Consider the following 16,939-nt stretch of genomic DNA (forward strand, 5'->3'; position numbering starts at 1 on the left):
GCAAGCACCTGTTACCTGACTTTGTTCCAGGAAGCGCTGAAGGCGCTTTTGTTCACTCTTCACTGAGTTCAATGTTCTGTGACTTTGCTGGGTCTCAAGACGTAGGAACTCTGTCTGGCTCTGTCTGAGCTGAATTTTCATCGTTTGTCCATTTGGACTTGTTTTAGGTCTTGGCCCACTGCCCCGTTCTCATGGGTTTTGGGCCTGACCCTATACTTTACTACCTTGCCTGCATGAGATGCAGGTTCCGAGCTGTGCACTAGAGCACTGACTGCACTGTTAGTTATGCGGGGGTTATATGTCTGCATTATTGTCAGTTATGTTACTGATTATGTCCTCTCCCTCACGCCCTTCCTTTCCACCTTTCCACCCCCGGTGGCCCCACAGGAGCCCCCCTCTGACAGATCCCGGCTGTTTGCCGCTATGAAAAAGGATCTCCATTGTGTCAGATGCTGGGTGGGGTCACGTGCTCCCTGTCCATGGGGAGACATTCTTTGTTATTTGGGTTGTGTTACTGTCTCATTTGTTATGTCTTTTATTTTTCTTTTGACTTTCCTTGTACCCTCCTTCTCCTTACTCCGTCCGTTGCTTTCCAGACTGGATGTCCTCTTGCTCTGGGCCGACAGGCCTCCTCTGTCTTTACTATGGCCTCTGTTGTAGTTGCCTCACTGAATGCCAAGGGTCTGAACGAGCCATGTAAGCGGTCTCAGGTGCTCTCTTTGTTACTGAAAGATGAGGCCTCCGTTGTATTCCTCCAAGAAACTCATTTTAAATCAGGGAAGATCCCGAAATTGTCCCAAAACGCATTCCCACAATGGTTTCATAGCTCTTTTGCCTCGGCTAGCAGGGGTGTCAGCGTGGCCGCCCACAAGCGCCTACCCTTCAAACACTCCGCTGTCCTTGCAGACACTGATGGTCGCTTCTTATTCGTTAAGGGGCACATCGCTGACGCGCCTGTTACCCTGGCTAATTTATATGCCCCTAATAGAGGTCAGATCCCCTGGCTCGTTCGGACTCTTGAGCAATTACAGGCTTTTAGTGAGGGCATGCTTATACTAGGAGGTGACTTTAATGTTACTATGGAACCAGGCCTTGACTCGTCCTCTCAGAGGTCTGAGTTGTCCCACAAACTTCTGCGACGTCTGAAGACTGCGCTGAAGAAGTTGCGGGTTATTGATGTGTGGCGCACTATGCATCCCTCTGGTAGGGATTATACGTTTTATTCCAACGCTAAAAAATCCTTCCATAGGTTGGACTACTTGTTTTTATCCTCCCCCCATATTTCTCAGGTGGTAGACACGAGGATTGGGAACATTACGCTTCCTGATCACGCCCCAGTATTTCTCCGAGTGTCTATGACAGCTCTTCCTCAACGTGAGAGAATATGGCGTCTTAATGACACATTGATCTCCGACCCTACCAATGCAGCTAGAATCTCCCGGATTATGTCTGAATTCTTCTTTCTTAATGCAGTGGGCGACCCTCCTCCCTCCCCCTCCATCTTGTGGGAGACTCATAAGGCGGTGGTTAGAGGAGAATTAATTTCCCTGGGCTCGCATGTTAAAAAGTTGCGCTCCAAGGCTGTAGATGACCTGCTGTCCTGCATAGCGAGTCTTGAACTGACTCATAAGCAAACCCAGGCTCAGGCTGTGGCTGCTGAATTAGCGGAAGCCAGGACGGGACTGAAAAACTTGCTCAACGCCAAATCAGCTAAACTTATATTCCGCTCCAGGTTTAAAGCTTATGCTCATAGGAACAAAGGGAATAAACTGATGTCTGCCATGGCTAAGCAACGTCACATGGATTCATTTATCCCTGCTATTCTAGATGCGAAAGGCAATAAGCACAAGTCGACTCACGATATAGCAAAAGCGTTTACTGCTTTTTATGCGGATCTATATAACCTCCCCACTCCAGACCGTCCTGGTTCAGCCTCTATTGAGCAAGCCACAGATGAGTTCCTGTCCACTCTGAAGCTGCCCTCTATTAGTCCCCTGCAAGCTTCCCAACTAGTCGCCCCTGTATCAAGAGAGGAAATTGGCAAGGTCCTTTCCTCCATTCCTTCAGGCAAAAGTCCAGGCCCGGATGGACTCCCTATATCGTATTACAAGACCTTCAAAGACGTTTTGACTCCTCATTTTCAGGCACTCTGTAATTTCCTCCTGTCTGGAGGCTCTCTACCCCCCCAAACGTTAGAGGCCCACATAACTATAATCCATAAAGAAAACAAAGACCCCCTCCACTGTGGCAGTTATCGCCCGATTTCACTGCTAAATGTGGATGTCAAGTGGTGGGCCAAGATACTGGCGCAGCGAATACAGCTGATCCTGCCGGATCTTATTGATAGCGAGCAAGTGGGGTTTGTGCATGGCAGACAGGGCTGTGAAAACACGATACGTTTGCTCCATCTTATGGATTGGGCTAGAAGCTCCTCTACGCCTCTGGCTTTGCTGAGCACGGACGCGGAGAAGGCCTTCGACAAGGTCGGTTGGCATTATATGTCGCGGGCCCTGTCGAGGTTTGGTTTCCCAGATTCGTTTATATCTGCGATCTTCACTCTGTACTCAGCCCCGTCTGCCAGACTCAAAATAAATGGTACGCTTTCTCCCTCCTTTTCCATATCCAATGGGACAAGACAGGGGTGTCCCCTCTCCCCATCTCTGTTTGTCATAGTGATGGAGACTCTGCTGTGTAAGATCCGGCAGGATCCTGCGGTTAGGGGCTTGACCATTGATTCTCGGACCCACTTGACAGCCGCATTTGCAGATGATCTACTTATCATGACCTCCAATCCCGAAACATCCTTCCCTAGGCTTTTGTCTCTTTTTGAGGAGTTTGGCTATGTGTCAAATTTTAAAATCAACTATAGCAAGTCAATGGCCCTAAACGTTACTTGTCCAGAATCGGTTAAAGAGGCCCTTCAGAATACTACCCCCTTTCACTGGGCTACAAAAGACATAGTATTTTTGGGTGTGCACGTCCCGGCTCAGGCTAAGGACTTATTTGCTCTGAATTATGCCCCCTTGTTATCCTCAGTTAGGAAGCAGCTGCACTCTTGGTGTGGCAAGCGGAACTACCTTAAGACCTTTATAGCTCCTAAATTTTTGTACCTTCTGCAGGTTTTGCCTATCTGGCTGCCGCACTCATTTTTTGTAGACATCCGCAGAGTTTTCTCCCTCTTTTTGTGGGGAAGCAAACCCTCCAGAATTGCTTATTCAGTGCTGACCAGAGAGAGGAGGTTTGGCGGCTTTGGTTTGCCCGACATGCGTTCCTACTATATGGCCTTTCAACTATTTAGAGGTCTATCCCTCCTCAATAGCACTTATAGTGCTCCATATGTGTGTCTTGAGCGCTCTCTGCTTTCCACCAGAATGAAGCGGATTCTCTGGGGGCTGTCCCCTTGTTCTCCGGGTAGTTCCTCTTTGCCACTCCTATGGAAGGGTATGTTGGTTGAGTGGGCCAAGCAGTTTAAGGATAGAACACTTGAGTTTCCCATACCGGGTACTCCGCTTTCCTCTTTACAGTTTTATGTCCATCCGGAAGCCGAGAAGCCCTCAGGTATCTGGCCTCTTTTGGCCGAGATCCCTTTAAGTGAGATTAGGTCCCCGGATGGGTCCCTGGATTGGCCCACGGTCTTGAATGACCCTAAAGTAAAAAAAAGCTTCCTTCCTACAGAGTTTTTCCCTGCAGAAGGTGATTAAGATGATTAAGCTACCACCCCCCACCACCTCTAGATCCCCCTCTTGGCTGTCAGATGCCCGTAGGATCCCTAAACCGCTGTCTACCATATATAAGGAGTTACTCTCAGCCTCCCCTCCTGAGCTACATTTCCTTTCTTCATGGGAAAGGGAATTGTCCATCCACCTTACAGACCCGGAAAGGGCTTTTGTCCTTACACACTCTAACGGCTTTAGTCGCTGTATTAAGGTACAAGAAAACTCGTATAAGCTGCTTACGAGATGGTACAAGTCCCCGAAGTTCTTGCATAGGCTTAATGCGGATTTCCCAAGTGAGTGCTGGAGGTGTAGAAAAGAAGTAGGCTCTCTGTCACACATTTGGTGGCATTGTGAAAAGATTAAAGCGTTCTGGACCAGTATAGAAGCTCTGATAAATGAGGTGTGTGCTAAGCAGGTTAAGCTGGATCCTAAACGGATTCTGCTTTGGTGCCCTAATGACTCGCTTTCCCCCTGTAGATCTGATCTTCCTACTATGCTCATCACGGCGGCGAGACTGCTCATCCCGCTGCTTTGGAAGGATACTGAACCTCCCACTGTTTCGATGTGGAGGGATAAGGTGGATCAGATCTACAGGTTTGAAGAGCTGGCCCACTGGGAATCTTCCACGCGTTCCCGCTTTCTGAAAATTTGGTCACCCTGGAAGACATATAGGAAGTTCCCCTGACGGAGTTGGGGAAAACTCCCCTACCCCCTCCTTTCCTTTCCCTTCCTTCCCCTCTCTTTTCCTCTTATTTGTGTTATATTTGATTTTTATTGTCTGTCACATTTGATGTATCATTTTGTACAACATGTGTTGCACTGACATGCATTTGTGGTCACTTCCATGACCGATTTGTGGCTATGCCTTACCAGTGATGCTACGATGGTTTGTGATCGATTGATATGCCTTACTCTTTGAATAAAAATAAATTTGGTTAAGAACAATATATGTCCTTTATAGTGTTGATCACGAATATTCAAATTGCTAATTTTTATCGCTAATATTTGCACTTCGAGAATTCGCCAATATTTAGAATATAGTGATATATTCGTAATTTTTAATATTTGAGATTTTTTTTTTAAACAGTACACACTTCCTGCTTCTAGCTTGTGGGACACTGAGAAGGCTGCAATATCTTTGATTTTAGGAGTAGTGTTGATTGCGAATTTTCGGAATGCAAATTTTCGCAATCAAGAAAATAATGACTGGAGATCACAAATTCTCGAATATATGGCAAATATTCACCTAAATATTTGCAAAATATCGCAAATTCGAATTTTGCCCCTGCTGCTCATCACTAGTCCTTTACAGCCTACTGGGTAAATGTGGTTCCAGCCCAGGGACACCAGCAACTTAGCCAGGTGATGGCAATGCGGCCTCTGTGTTGTAATGGTGGTATTTTTGTGCCAATGTCCTCCTCATCCTCCACCTTGTTCACAGCCTCCACTGTAGTCACAGTTCAGAGTGGTCCTCCAGCATGCCACCTATGCAAAGCACACTCCTGCACAGATGGGGTGAACAGCAGGGCAGGAAGACATGAGGCTGTGTGCCCGCCGCAGTATTCAACTGTATAGCCATCTTGATAATGGTAATTTAGGAGGGCATCTATGGTACCCAACTAGGTAGATAAGTACATGATGCTCCCAATAATGTTGATAGCATCCGATTGTTACAAACCCGGCAGTATCTAGTTGCACCCCTGGGCATCGGCCCACCAGGAAATTTCCCTGTAGGGACTATGGCCGGTCCGCCCTTGAACGCGTCATATATTGGACGTATATTCTGGCAGAGACAGGGATGTCAAAGACTGAAGAATTCCCTTCGTAGTGTATGCTTCCATGGGGGGTGAAAAAAACTGCCATATTTTAGGATTTTTTACGTGGATATTCAAATGAAAAGTAAAAAACACGTGTTTTTAATAAAAATCTATTTTAAATAATGTCTTTTTTATTTTATACCGCTTTAAGAAAATATCTCACCTTCTCCCTGTATAAAGTCTTCAATGAAATTCTGGAAATTTTCAGTAGGTTCAAAGATTTTGAGAATCTTGGTAAAATGGAACAAAGATACAATGATGTCTCTTGGATTTCGCATTGTGTAAATAATCTGAAAAAACAAACAAAAAAAAACAGAGGGGGGATTTATTAAAACTGGTATAAAGGAAAACTGGCTTAGTTGCCCATAGCAACCAATCAGATTCCACCTTTCATTACTCATTCATTACAGCTTCTTTGGAAAATGAAAGATGGAATCCGTTTTCCTTTACATCAGTTTTGATAAATCTCCCCCATAGTGCCTTGCACACCACAATAGAGTGTTTTTATTTATTTATAACAAATTAACTTTCATTTTAATATGCAAATACATTTACATTACAGGGGTTGTCCCAGCACCTGGATCTGAATACTTTTGTAATTGCATGTAATTAAAAATGTATTATAGATACTGAGGTATTCAAAGCAATCTATCTGTATAGCACCACCTGCTGTTTGCTCTTCTTCTAATTTCTCTGTCCTGCTCACTGAGATGGAAGCACATGCTCAGTTACATCCTTCAACTGCCAATAGCTGCAGCAGAAAGGTCTCAAACCCTGAGAAAGGTAACTCCCCTGTGCAGACAGCTTGACATTAAGGGCTGTTTCACACGAGCGAGTCCATTGCGGGAATCACGCTCCATGTGTGAGTGTGATCCTCTGCTCTGGACTTGCAGGAGCGCACAGAATTATCATGATTTATAATGCTATGTGCCTCTGCTTGACCTTATTTCTACAGGATCATACTGACAGCTTTATGTCACTATGATTCTGTGGGGAAAAGGCCATGCAGAGACACATAGCATTATAAATCATTATAATGGCGTGCGCTCCCGCAAGTCCAAAGTGGAGGATCACACTCACACACGGAGCGTGATTCCTGCAATGGACTCGCTCATGTGAAACAGCCCTAAGTTTCTTGAAATTAAATTCAAGGCCGATTCTAATGAATCGGTTAGAAAATTCTACTTGAATCAAAAGTGCTCCAATTGCCCTGAAAAGGTCTGCATTAGGCCTCATGCACACGACCATGTCTGTTTTTGCAGACCTCAAACTGCGGATCCGCAAAAAATGGAAGCCGCCCATGTGCCTTCCACAATTTGCGGAACGGCGGCCCATTGTAGACATGCCTATTCTTGTCCGCAAAATGGACAAGATTAGGACATGCTATATTTTGCTATCTTTTGCGGCCCCATTGAAGTGAATGGGTCCGCATCCGAGCCGCAAAAACTGCAGCTCGGATGCGTACCATAACTACGGTCGTGTGCATGAGGCCTTACACTCTAAAATTCTCCTAGGACTCATATGTATTCTCTCTTCTCTTTGTCTCTTGTTTTTTTTTTTTCTCCCTCCTTCTTTCTCTCTCTATCGCTCCTATTTTAGGTAAATCAGAGTGACACTGATATGGATGGGACCAAAATATACACTGCTGTTAACACACTTAAACATGCTTATGTAAGTTTTTGTATAAATGGTATAAATATTGGAACAAGATTTTGGGAAGAATAACACAGGCACAATAGTATGTCCCCTGGGAGCGACCAAAATATATAGTACACTATTCTCACTTTTAAATAGCAGAAAAAGTGTGACAGGCTTTTGGGAAAAATAAACACATGCGCTATAGGACGTCCCCTGAGTGCAACCAACATATGCACTGCTGTAGACACAACTAAAATACTCTTATTGCACAAGTAAAAGCTATAGAAGTTTTGCAACAGGTATTTGGACAAAAAATGCTGGCTCCTGCACATAAAAATAGTATTGTCTCTTTAAAAGCTCATGTGTCTACTGTGGTGAAACACATGAAGCTATGAATAGCCACAGCCCTGGTTACAGACAAACCTCTAACTGTACCTACCTTGTCCCTAATGATAAAACCTAGCTTTCTAGCTATCTAGTAATTCAATCCAGCCAACTAAATATATCTTCATAATTCCTACACTGTCCCTGCAAGAGCCTAAAATGGCTTGTGTAACACCCCAGAGGTGTGTTACTACACACCTCTACCCCGCTACTATCTTCTAAGAGCTTGTAATTTATATTATGTCTTCACAAAAGTGCATGTAAAACCATGTTAAATTCCATTGTTCTTGTAATTTTCCATGTTCACCAGCAGGTTGCAGCAACTCCATTGGCGAGGTACTAGTCCTAGTTTAGTGAATCCAGGCTGGAATGGATTCTACCAGCTTAGCTCCCCCTCTGTGAGCGAAGTGAGCTGTTCCCACATCCTGCAGCATGGGTGGAGAAGGAAGTTAGAGTTAGTGTAGCCTCCCCCCTGCTTGGGGAAGGCTGTGTGATAGCGTTCAGGAGATCCCCTGCATAGGGAAGACAGCAAGGATCTTGTCTCGGCTGAGACTTGATCACATCCCCAGTCTGAGCACCTGCAGCCTCAGCTGGATGACAAGATGCAGAAACTACAACCTCCAGGAAGGAAGAAAGCATCCCCTAAAAATCTATCTGTGAGTTAAGTCCAGAGACCTAGGAGAAGCCATTCCTCCTCAGCTAGTCTGTCCCCATACAGCAAAAGTTATAGAAAAGTGCAGAAGATTAATCACTGCCACAATTACAGAGCTACTAAGCAGATGACTTATACTCACATTTAAAGCAGAAGCATTCATTTCCTGCCAATCATTGCTAAAACCTGCTGGGACCAGAGACCAAAGCTGTATACTGCTTGGATACAAGTTATCTTCAGTAAAGAAACATCCTATAGAGACATTATAGACCATTGAGTGGGCTACACTCAATCTAACTTCCCTTCTCCACCCAAGGTGCAGGATGTAGGAACTGCCCACACCTCCACAGATGTACTAAACTGAAATTAATTCCTTACCAATCCATTGCTGCCACCTGCTGGTGAACATGGAAAATTACAACAATAATTGTATTTAACATGGTTCATGCACATTTGTGAATGACATAATGTGAAATCATATCAGATGACAAGGTAAAGGCTCTTAAGAGATAATAGCGGGGTAGAGGCGTGTAGTAACACAACTCTGGGGTGTTACATGTACAATTGTTCAGGTAGTGGGACTCCTACACTCATAAAGCCTATGCGCTAAGGGAAAGGGCTACCAAAAATTACAAGGAACCGGCACTCCAAAACACCCTTTGTTACACATAAAGGAGGGCATCATACACACCCTTGAAAAATTATGATTGATGCCCTGCTGGTGACCCTCAAAAACATTAGGAGCAAAGGCCTGCTTCTGATCTGACCATCTAAAACATTAGCGGTGAGGGTCTGCTGCTGAGCTGACCATCCCAAAAATTCTGTGGGCGAGGGACTGCTGCAGAGCTGACCATCTAAAAAAAATTGTGGGTGAGGGCCTGCTGCCGAGATGACCATCTAAAACATTATAGGTAAGGGCCTGCTGCCGAGCTGACCATCTAAAGCATTTTGTGGGTGAAGGACTGCTGATAAGCTGACCATCTAAAAAAAATTGTGGGCGAGGGCCTGCTGCCGAGCTGACCATCTAAAAAATTTTGTGGGCGAGGGCCTGTTTCCGAGCTGACCATCTAAAAAATGTTGTGGGCGAGGGCCTGCTGCCGAGCTAACCATCTAAAAAATTTTGTGGGCGAGGGCCTGCTGCTGAGCTGACCATCTAAAAATGTAGGGGTGAAGGTCTGCTGCCGAGCTGACCCTGTAAAACATTATGGTTGGGGGCCTGCTGTTGACCCTCAAAAACATTATGGATGAGGGCCCTCTAAAACATTATAAGTGAGGGCCCCCTGCTGAGCTTACCCTCTAAAACATTAGGAGCGAGGGCAGCCTAATAAACAAGTTGATATGATGGAGGAGGAGGACGAGAAAAGGGACATTGAACCATATACCCTTTTTAGTGGTGGAAGGGGTCCATGGGAATACAGTGTATTCAATACACCACAAAAGCCACATTTAGAGTGCCTTTATGTTCAACCGCTTTCCTCTGGTGGAGTAGAGAAGTCAGGGGCAATCCAGGCCTTGTTCATTTTTATAAGAGTCAACTGGTCAGCATTTTCAGTTGACAGGCGGATGCGCTTATCACTTATTATGCCACAGCAGCACTAAATACACGCTCTGACAAAACGCTGGCGTAGAGCGCCAGTTCATGCTACGTGTCAATCTTGGACACTCAATAGCTGTAAGGCACAGAGGGATCACTGAGGACGCTGACACGGTCTGCTACGTACTCCTTCACCATCTTCCAAAAATTTTCCCACCTTGTGACACTAGGCCGCGCATCAAACTGAGGGTGCTGGTGGGGTGTCATAAAACTGTCCCAGGCCTTGGAGAGTGTTGCCCTGCCTCTGTTGGAACTGCTATGTTTTCCCCTCGACTCCCCTCCTCGATTGGCCAAGGAACTACGTACTCTGCAACCAGCGTTGTCAGCTGGAAATTTTTCGAGCAATTTTTCCACAGGGATCTTCTGGTATTGCACCATTTTGCTCATCCTCTCCACCACAGTAATGAGAGATGAGAAGTTCTCTTTGTAGCCGGGGTTGAGAAGGGTGGACAACCAGTAATCGGTGTTGGCCAAAATGCATACAACACGAGGGTATTGGGAAAGGCAGCCTAACATAAGGTCAGCCATGTGTGCCAGAGTCCCAACAGACAAGACTTCTCTGTCCTAATCAGGAGGATGACTCTCAATCTCCTCATCCTCTCCCTCCTCTTCTACCTCTTCTAGCTCAGTCAAATTGGGGTAGGTTTTGAGAAACCACTGAACCACTAGGTTGAACACGTGGGCTAGGCATGGTATGTGTGTGAGCTTGCCAAGCTCCAAAGCCGCTGCCAAGTTACGGCCATTATCAGATGCAACAATTCCTGTTTTTTGACCAATTTTTGTAAATTTCTCCTGTGGTGGCGTTTGTTTGGCCCTGATCGTCACTCATACAGTAAGTACTTTTGGTTTTAATGGTTTTAACAGGTTAAACACGACTGTCAATGTGTTTTTAACTGTATGTATTATAGTTAGTGTTCGTTTGATTAATTCTCCCTACGATAATTTATTTAGAATGCTGAAACAGGAATTTGCAGGCGCTCCCTGTACATTGCAGGATGTGGGCGTTTTAAAACGATGGAGGCTGATGGATAATAAGAAAGGACACGTAATTTCAAGATCTATCAAGTGGATATGTGGACCCACCAGAATGATGGATGGTGGTATGAAGGACATGGGGATTTAAGATTAGGGGTCAGGACAATAAGGGGACCATAATATGGATATGGACAAATTATGATGGAGTTTGAGGTAGGCATCGGGTAATACTACACTTCATTTAGTTCAACCATCATCTAATATTAGTGATACAGTGGGTAAATTAGTGATGTAGTATGTATTGGTCACAGGTTGATTTAAGTGTTTTAGAATTGGTTTGCAAAAGTGTCTTTGGCTATGCAATTAAATATATTGGTTTTATTGTTTGTCCTTTTGCACGATCGAACCTTGTACCGGCATGCTGAAAAATCTCCCCTGGATTTGAACGGACTTTTAAAGTAAAGTTCTGCAAAATACCTTACTCGATCTTCTCAAGTACGTGACTCGCTGTCGGCTCTGAACATAGAGTCAGCTGAAATGGACCCGCTTATAGATCGGCGAGTCGACGTCTCAGATAAAGAGACTAGACCAAGGTAATACTGTGCAAGTGGGTGGGACGCCACCACGCAGGGGCGTAGCGTGGGGGGGGGGGGCATAGGGGCCGTTGCCCCGGGCGCCAAATTGCAGGGGGCGCCAGGCAGCCAAAATTTCAATGAGGGCTACAGGAGCCTATGGCTCGAGTCCCCTCCGTTATGCCTCATAGGCTTCAGGCCTAGTGGCCTGAAGCCTATAAGGCAGTAGAGCGATGCAGGACTCGGTCACGATAACCTCACTGTGACCTCCTGCGTCGGGTCTCGCGAGATGATGCGATGACGCGGCGCAGGAAGGCACAGTGAGGCGTTCGTGACCGCCTGCGCCGGGATGCCTCAAGCGGGGATGGAGAGAGGTAAGTATTTTTTTTTTATGTTACCTTACCTAATTGCAGAGGCTCTGGGGGCAGTATGGGGGGTGGAAGAGGACTGGAGCAGAAAGAGGCTATCCTATTCAATGGCATTGGCACAGTAATAAGAGGGTGGAGAGGTGGCCATTATATTAATAACAAAGAGGGGGGGGGACATTATATTAATAATAAAGAGGGGGACATTATATTAATAATAAAGAGGGGGACATTATATTAATAATAAAGAGGGGGCCAGTATATTATTATTATTAATGTAATGGCCCCCTCTTTAATATTTCTATAATGGCCCCCTCTTTAATATTAATATAATGGCCCCCTCTTTATTATTAATGTTATGGCCCCTCTTTGTTATTAATATAATGGCCCCCTCTTTATTATTAATGTAATAGCCCCTCTTTGTTATTAATATAATGTCCCCCTCTTTGTTATTAATATAATGGCCCCTCTTTGTTATTAATATAATGGCCCCCTCTTTAATATTAATATAATAGCCCCCTCTTTAATATTAATATAATGGCCCCCTCTTTATTATTAATGTTATGGCCCCTCTTTGTTATTAATATAATGTCCCCCTCTTTGTTATTAATATAATGGCCCCCTCTTTAATATTAATATAATGGCCCCCTCTTTAATATTAATATAATGGCCCCCTCTTTATTATTAATGTAATGGCCCCTCTTTGTTATTAATATAATGTCCCCCTCTTTAATAATAATATAATGGCCCCTTCTTTATTATTAATGTAATGGCCCCCTCTTTATTATTAATGTAATGGCCCCTCTTTGTTATTAATATAATGCCCCCCTCTTTAATATTAATATAATGGCCCCCTCTTTAATATTAATGTAATGGCCCCCTCTTTATTATTAATGTACTGGCCCCCTCTTTGCTAATATAATGGCCCCCTCTTTGTTATTAAAGAGGGGGCCAGTACATTAATAATAAAGAGGGGGCCATTATAATATACAGGGGGAATAATATTATGGGGAATGAAAGCTATCTGTCTGGCTCTAGCTCAGTATTGGGGGGCAGCAGGATGACAGTGTTGAGACACCAGGAAGGAGAGCATGATAGTAAATTGAGGAACCTAATTTTTTTTCTGTGAAACTCTGCAGAGACGAGAAGCGGCTGAAAGAAGTTATCATGGTGGTCTTATCTCTGAATGAAGACGTCGAGGAGAGTCTACATCACAGGAGACGTCACTGGATGTAACAGGTATGGTGCGGTATTCTACTGTAATTATAATGTCCATGCACATATCTGTTTCATGGTAGGGTTGTGGGAGGAGATTGAGAATATGGCCTACCCTGCCGCATCCTGGCCCCAGACTTCAGGTCACACTGTGTTCTGAATTCTGGGGCCTCACACCCATCTACTACATTATCTGTACTCAGAGAGTTATCTCTGTGTTATCTGAGGTGTTACATAGGACTGCTAGTGATCTACTACAGTATCTGTTAAAAGTGGCGTGCCTGGGGTAGGCGGGGGGGGGGGGCACAATTTTTGGCTTGCCCCGGGTGCTGGCAACCCACGCTACGCCACTGCCACCACGAGCACTTACTGGTTTGTAGCCGAGGTCAGACTGCAGAAAGTGAAGAGACTGGTAAACCACCAATCTTCGCTTTAACATAGCGAGGTAGGAGTGGAATCCTGTATACCCAAAACTCCTGGATTTGGAGAATATCAGAAAGAGAGTATCACATTTCTCTATAAGGAACTATCTATGTTGCTAGTGCCATTTATGTTGCTAATGCTGCTATCAGCCTGATTCCCCGGCTATTCTTGCGGTTCACTCCTGGACTCTAATATCGCGATTAACAGATTGTGATTATTTATCTCTTTATTTGCTACTTTGTATCACATCGTTGCATTAAGATATTACTGCTGCTAAAATTGCCACGTTGTTGCTGCTATATTATACATTGTATATTGTCACACATCATCGATTGTTCAGGTGGTTTATTATTGCTGCCAAAAATTGTTACGTTGTTGCTGCTATATTATACATTGTATATTGTTACATATCATCGATTGTCCAGCTGGACTAGAATTTTATGTCTTCATTTGTCACTGTATGTAATAAATATCTCGTTTTAGTTACATATATAGAGTGCCTGGTCTATCCTCTTTATATTATTACTATTTGCTTGTGGCTGGGTGGGTCACATAGACCAAGAGCACCTGTTCCATCTTGTCCAGCTGAAGTGATCCACAGATAATTTATTGAATTTTACTCTTTTGTCAAAGTGTTGGTGTGGCACCATGGATGATCTAGTCTGATGCATCAGGGATTAGTGTGGCTGATACACACCTGATTACCTGATTCATCTTGACAAAGGTCAGTCTCTTCACATTTTAGGTGGACAGGTGAGTTCTTCTTGGGGTAAGTATGGCCTCCGCCGCACTACACACCCACTCTGATGCCACACTACTGGCCGGGAATGGACAGCTTTTCCAGGGCAAACTCTGCTAGTTGCGGCCACAAATCCAGTTTGGCTGCCCAGTAGTCCAGTGGATCTTCAATGTGGGTTGGCAGGGTGCTGTCCACCTGCTGGTTCAGGTCCTGCTCTATGTCTAGCTGCTGGTGATTAGTTTCTTCACTATGCGGGTAAAGGAATCTGCTCATTAGCAACTCTAGACTCAGGATGCTGCTTATGGAGCTGGCACTCCCTGGGGCCTCCCCGGTCAGACCTGCGAGAGGATGGACGATGGCACAGATAGGCAGCGGCCAACTCACTTCATCGGATGCCTCTACAGTAGTTCAGTTTTTCCTCCCTCTCAGCGAGCGTAAAAAAGGCCCCCATTTTGGACTGGTAGCGAGGGTCTAACAAGGTGGCTAGCCAGAAGTCATCCCTCTGCCGAATGGTGACAATTCGGCTGTCACTACCCAAGCAAGTGAGCATGCAGCGGGTCTGAATGCTACCGCTGCTGCCTCCGTGGACCCCTGCAGGCTACTTCCCTGGAAGGTAGGCTTCAGTGAAGCTGGTGGTCTACCCCTGGCACGTTTGGCTCCCGACTATCGACTGCTGCCACCCTGCTGACTCTCGGCCACACTAGTGACTTGCTGGCTCATGGGCAAACCTTGTCACGTCAGCTACATCTTCATCATCAAGTACTGTCTGCACATTACTGATGTCCTCCTCAATGGTCTCTGGGTCAGGAGCCTAACCACTCGCATTACCAGCTCCCACGCCACTCTCCTCATAACTACTTGCCAGCCTAGTGGAGGAAGCGGTGGATGTCTCCTCCAGATCATGGCTAGGAAGTAGCTGCTGACTGTTTTCTAATACCTCATCCTCGCTGTATAGTGGAGCTGAGCCCACAGCATACATTACTTCTGTGGCTCTGGGAACAGAAAAGGACAGAGGCAGGTTGAGGACAGGTGAGGGCGCAGGGCCTGTTTCCGGGGCACGACAACTAAGGGTTGTGTCTGATGAACCCACTAACTCTTGGTTGGGGGTGTCTGATGTCACTTGTGAGGAAGTCAAAGATCGAGTCAACCACTCAAGAACTGTTGGGTTGCTGGTTACAACACAACCGCTAGCTGAGACTGGGAGCTCAGGCCTCTTGAAGTGACCCCTGGTGCCACGCCCCCTTACTCTGCTGCGAACTCTGCATGTGCCAAAATGTGCAGGGCCTGGCACTCCTCTGCCTGACATACTGTTACGGGATCAAATAAATAAAAAGGAAATTAAAACACTCCACATAAGCTTTACTACAGATAACTGCACCACTCAGCGGCAAATGTATTTTTTCTCTTTCTGCTAAAACACCCCACAAAAGCCTTTACAACAGATTACTGCACCGCAGAGCGGCAAATGTATTTTTTCTTTTTGTGTTAATACACGTCACAAAAAGCTTAACAAGAAATAACTGCACCGCAAAGAGGCACATTTATTTTTTATTTTTGCATTAATACATGTCACAAAAGGTTTAACAAGAAATAACTGCACCGCAAAGAGGCAAATTTATTTTTTATTTTTGCATTAATACATGTCACAAAGGGCTTAACAAAAAATAACTGCTCCACAAAGAGGCAAATGTATTTTTTCTTTTTGTGCTAATACACATCACAAAAACATAACAAGAAATAACTGCACTGCAGAGCGGCAAATGTAATTTTTCGTTTTGCGCTAGAATAAGTCACAAAAAGCTTAACAAGAAATAACTGCACCGCTGAGCAGCAAATATATTTTTTCTTTTTCCGCTAAAACACCCCACAAAAGCTTTTACTACAGATTACTGCACCGCAGAGCGGCAAATGTATTTTTATTTTTCCGATAAAACACCCCACAAAAGCCTTTACTACAGATTACTGCACCGCAGAGCGACAAATGTATTTTTTCTTTTTGTGCTAATACACGTCACAAAAGGCTAAACAAAAAATAACTGCACCGCAAAGCGGCAAATGTATTAATTCTCTTTCCACTAAAACACCCCACAAAAGCCTTTACAACAGATTACTGCACCGCATAGCGGCAAATGTATTTTTTATTTTTGTGTTTATACACATCACAAAAAGCTTAACAAGAAATAACTGCACCGCTGAGCAGTAAATGTAATTTTTCTTTTTGTGCTAATACACGTCACAAACGGCTTTACAAAAAATAACTACACCGCTGAGGGGCAAAAATGTTTTTTATTTTTCTGCTAAAACACCCCACAAAAGGCTTTAGTACAGATTACTGCACGGCAGAGCGGCAAATGTATTTTTTCTTTTTTTTATAAAACACCCCACAAAAGCCTTTACAACAGATTTCGGCACTGCAGAGTGGCAAATATATTTTTTTCTTTTCTGCTAAAACACCCCACAAAAGCCTTTACTACAGATAAGTGCACCGCAGAGCAACAAATGTATTTTTTATTTTTGCGCTAATACACGTCACAAAAAGTTTAAAAAGAAATAACTGCACCGCAGAGCAGCAAATGTATTTTTTCTTTTTGTGCTAATGCACGTCAGAAAAGGCTTTACAAGAAATAACAACACTTCTGAGCGGCAAATAAATGTTTTCTTTTTCCACTAAAACATCCCACAAAAGCCTTTACTACAGATTACTGTACCGCACAGCGGCAAATGTTTATTTTTTTTGTGCTAATACACGTCACAAAAAGCTAAACAAGAAATAACTGTACCGCAGAGCGGCAAATGTATTTTTTCTTCTTCCGCTAAAACACCCCACAAAAGCCTTTACAACAAATTAC

The 16,939-nt window shown here is 44.5% G+C and overlaps 1 protein-coding gene across 1 annotated transcript in view; it reads right to left on the reverse strand.

Moving 5' to 3' along the window:
* LOC122926132 (sulfotransferase 2B1-like) overlaps nucleotides 1-16,939 on the reverse strand; it is a 79,937-nt gene that overhangs the window by 15,419 nt on the left and 47,579 nt on the right. The window contains exon 3 of the mRNA XM_044277514.1: nucleotides 5,697-5,823. Within this exon, the coding sequence (XP_044133449.1) occupies nucleotides 5,697-5,823 (127 nt within the window). The remainder of the gene's footprint in view (nucleotides 1-5,696; nucleotides 5,824-16,939) is intronic.

The sequence above is a fragment of the Bufo gargarizans genome, chromosome 2, assembly GCF_014858855.1.
Source record: "Bufo gargarizans isolate SCDJY-AF-19 chromosome 2, ASM1485885v1, whole genome shotgun sequence".
Lineage (NCBI taxonomy): Eukaryota > Metazoa > Chordata > Amphibia > Anura > Bufonidae > Bufo > Bufo gargarizans.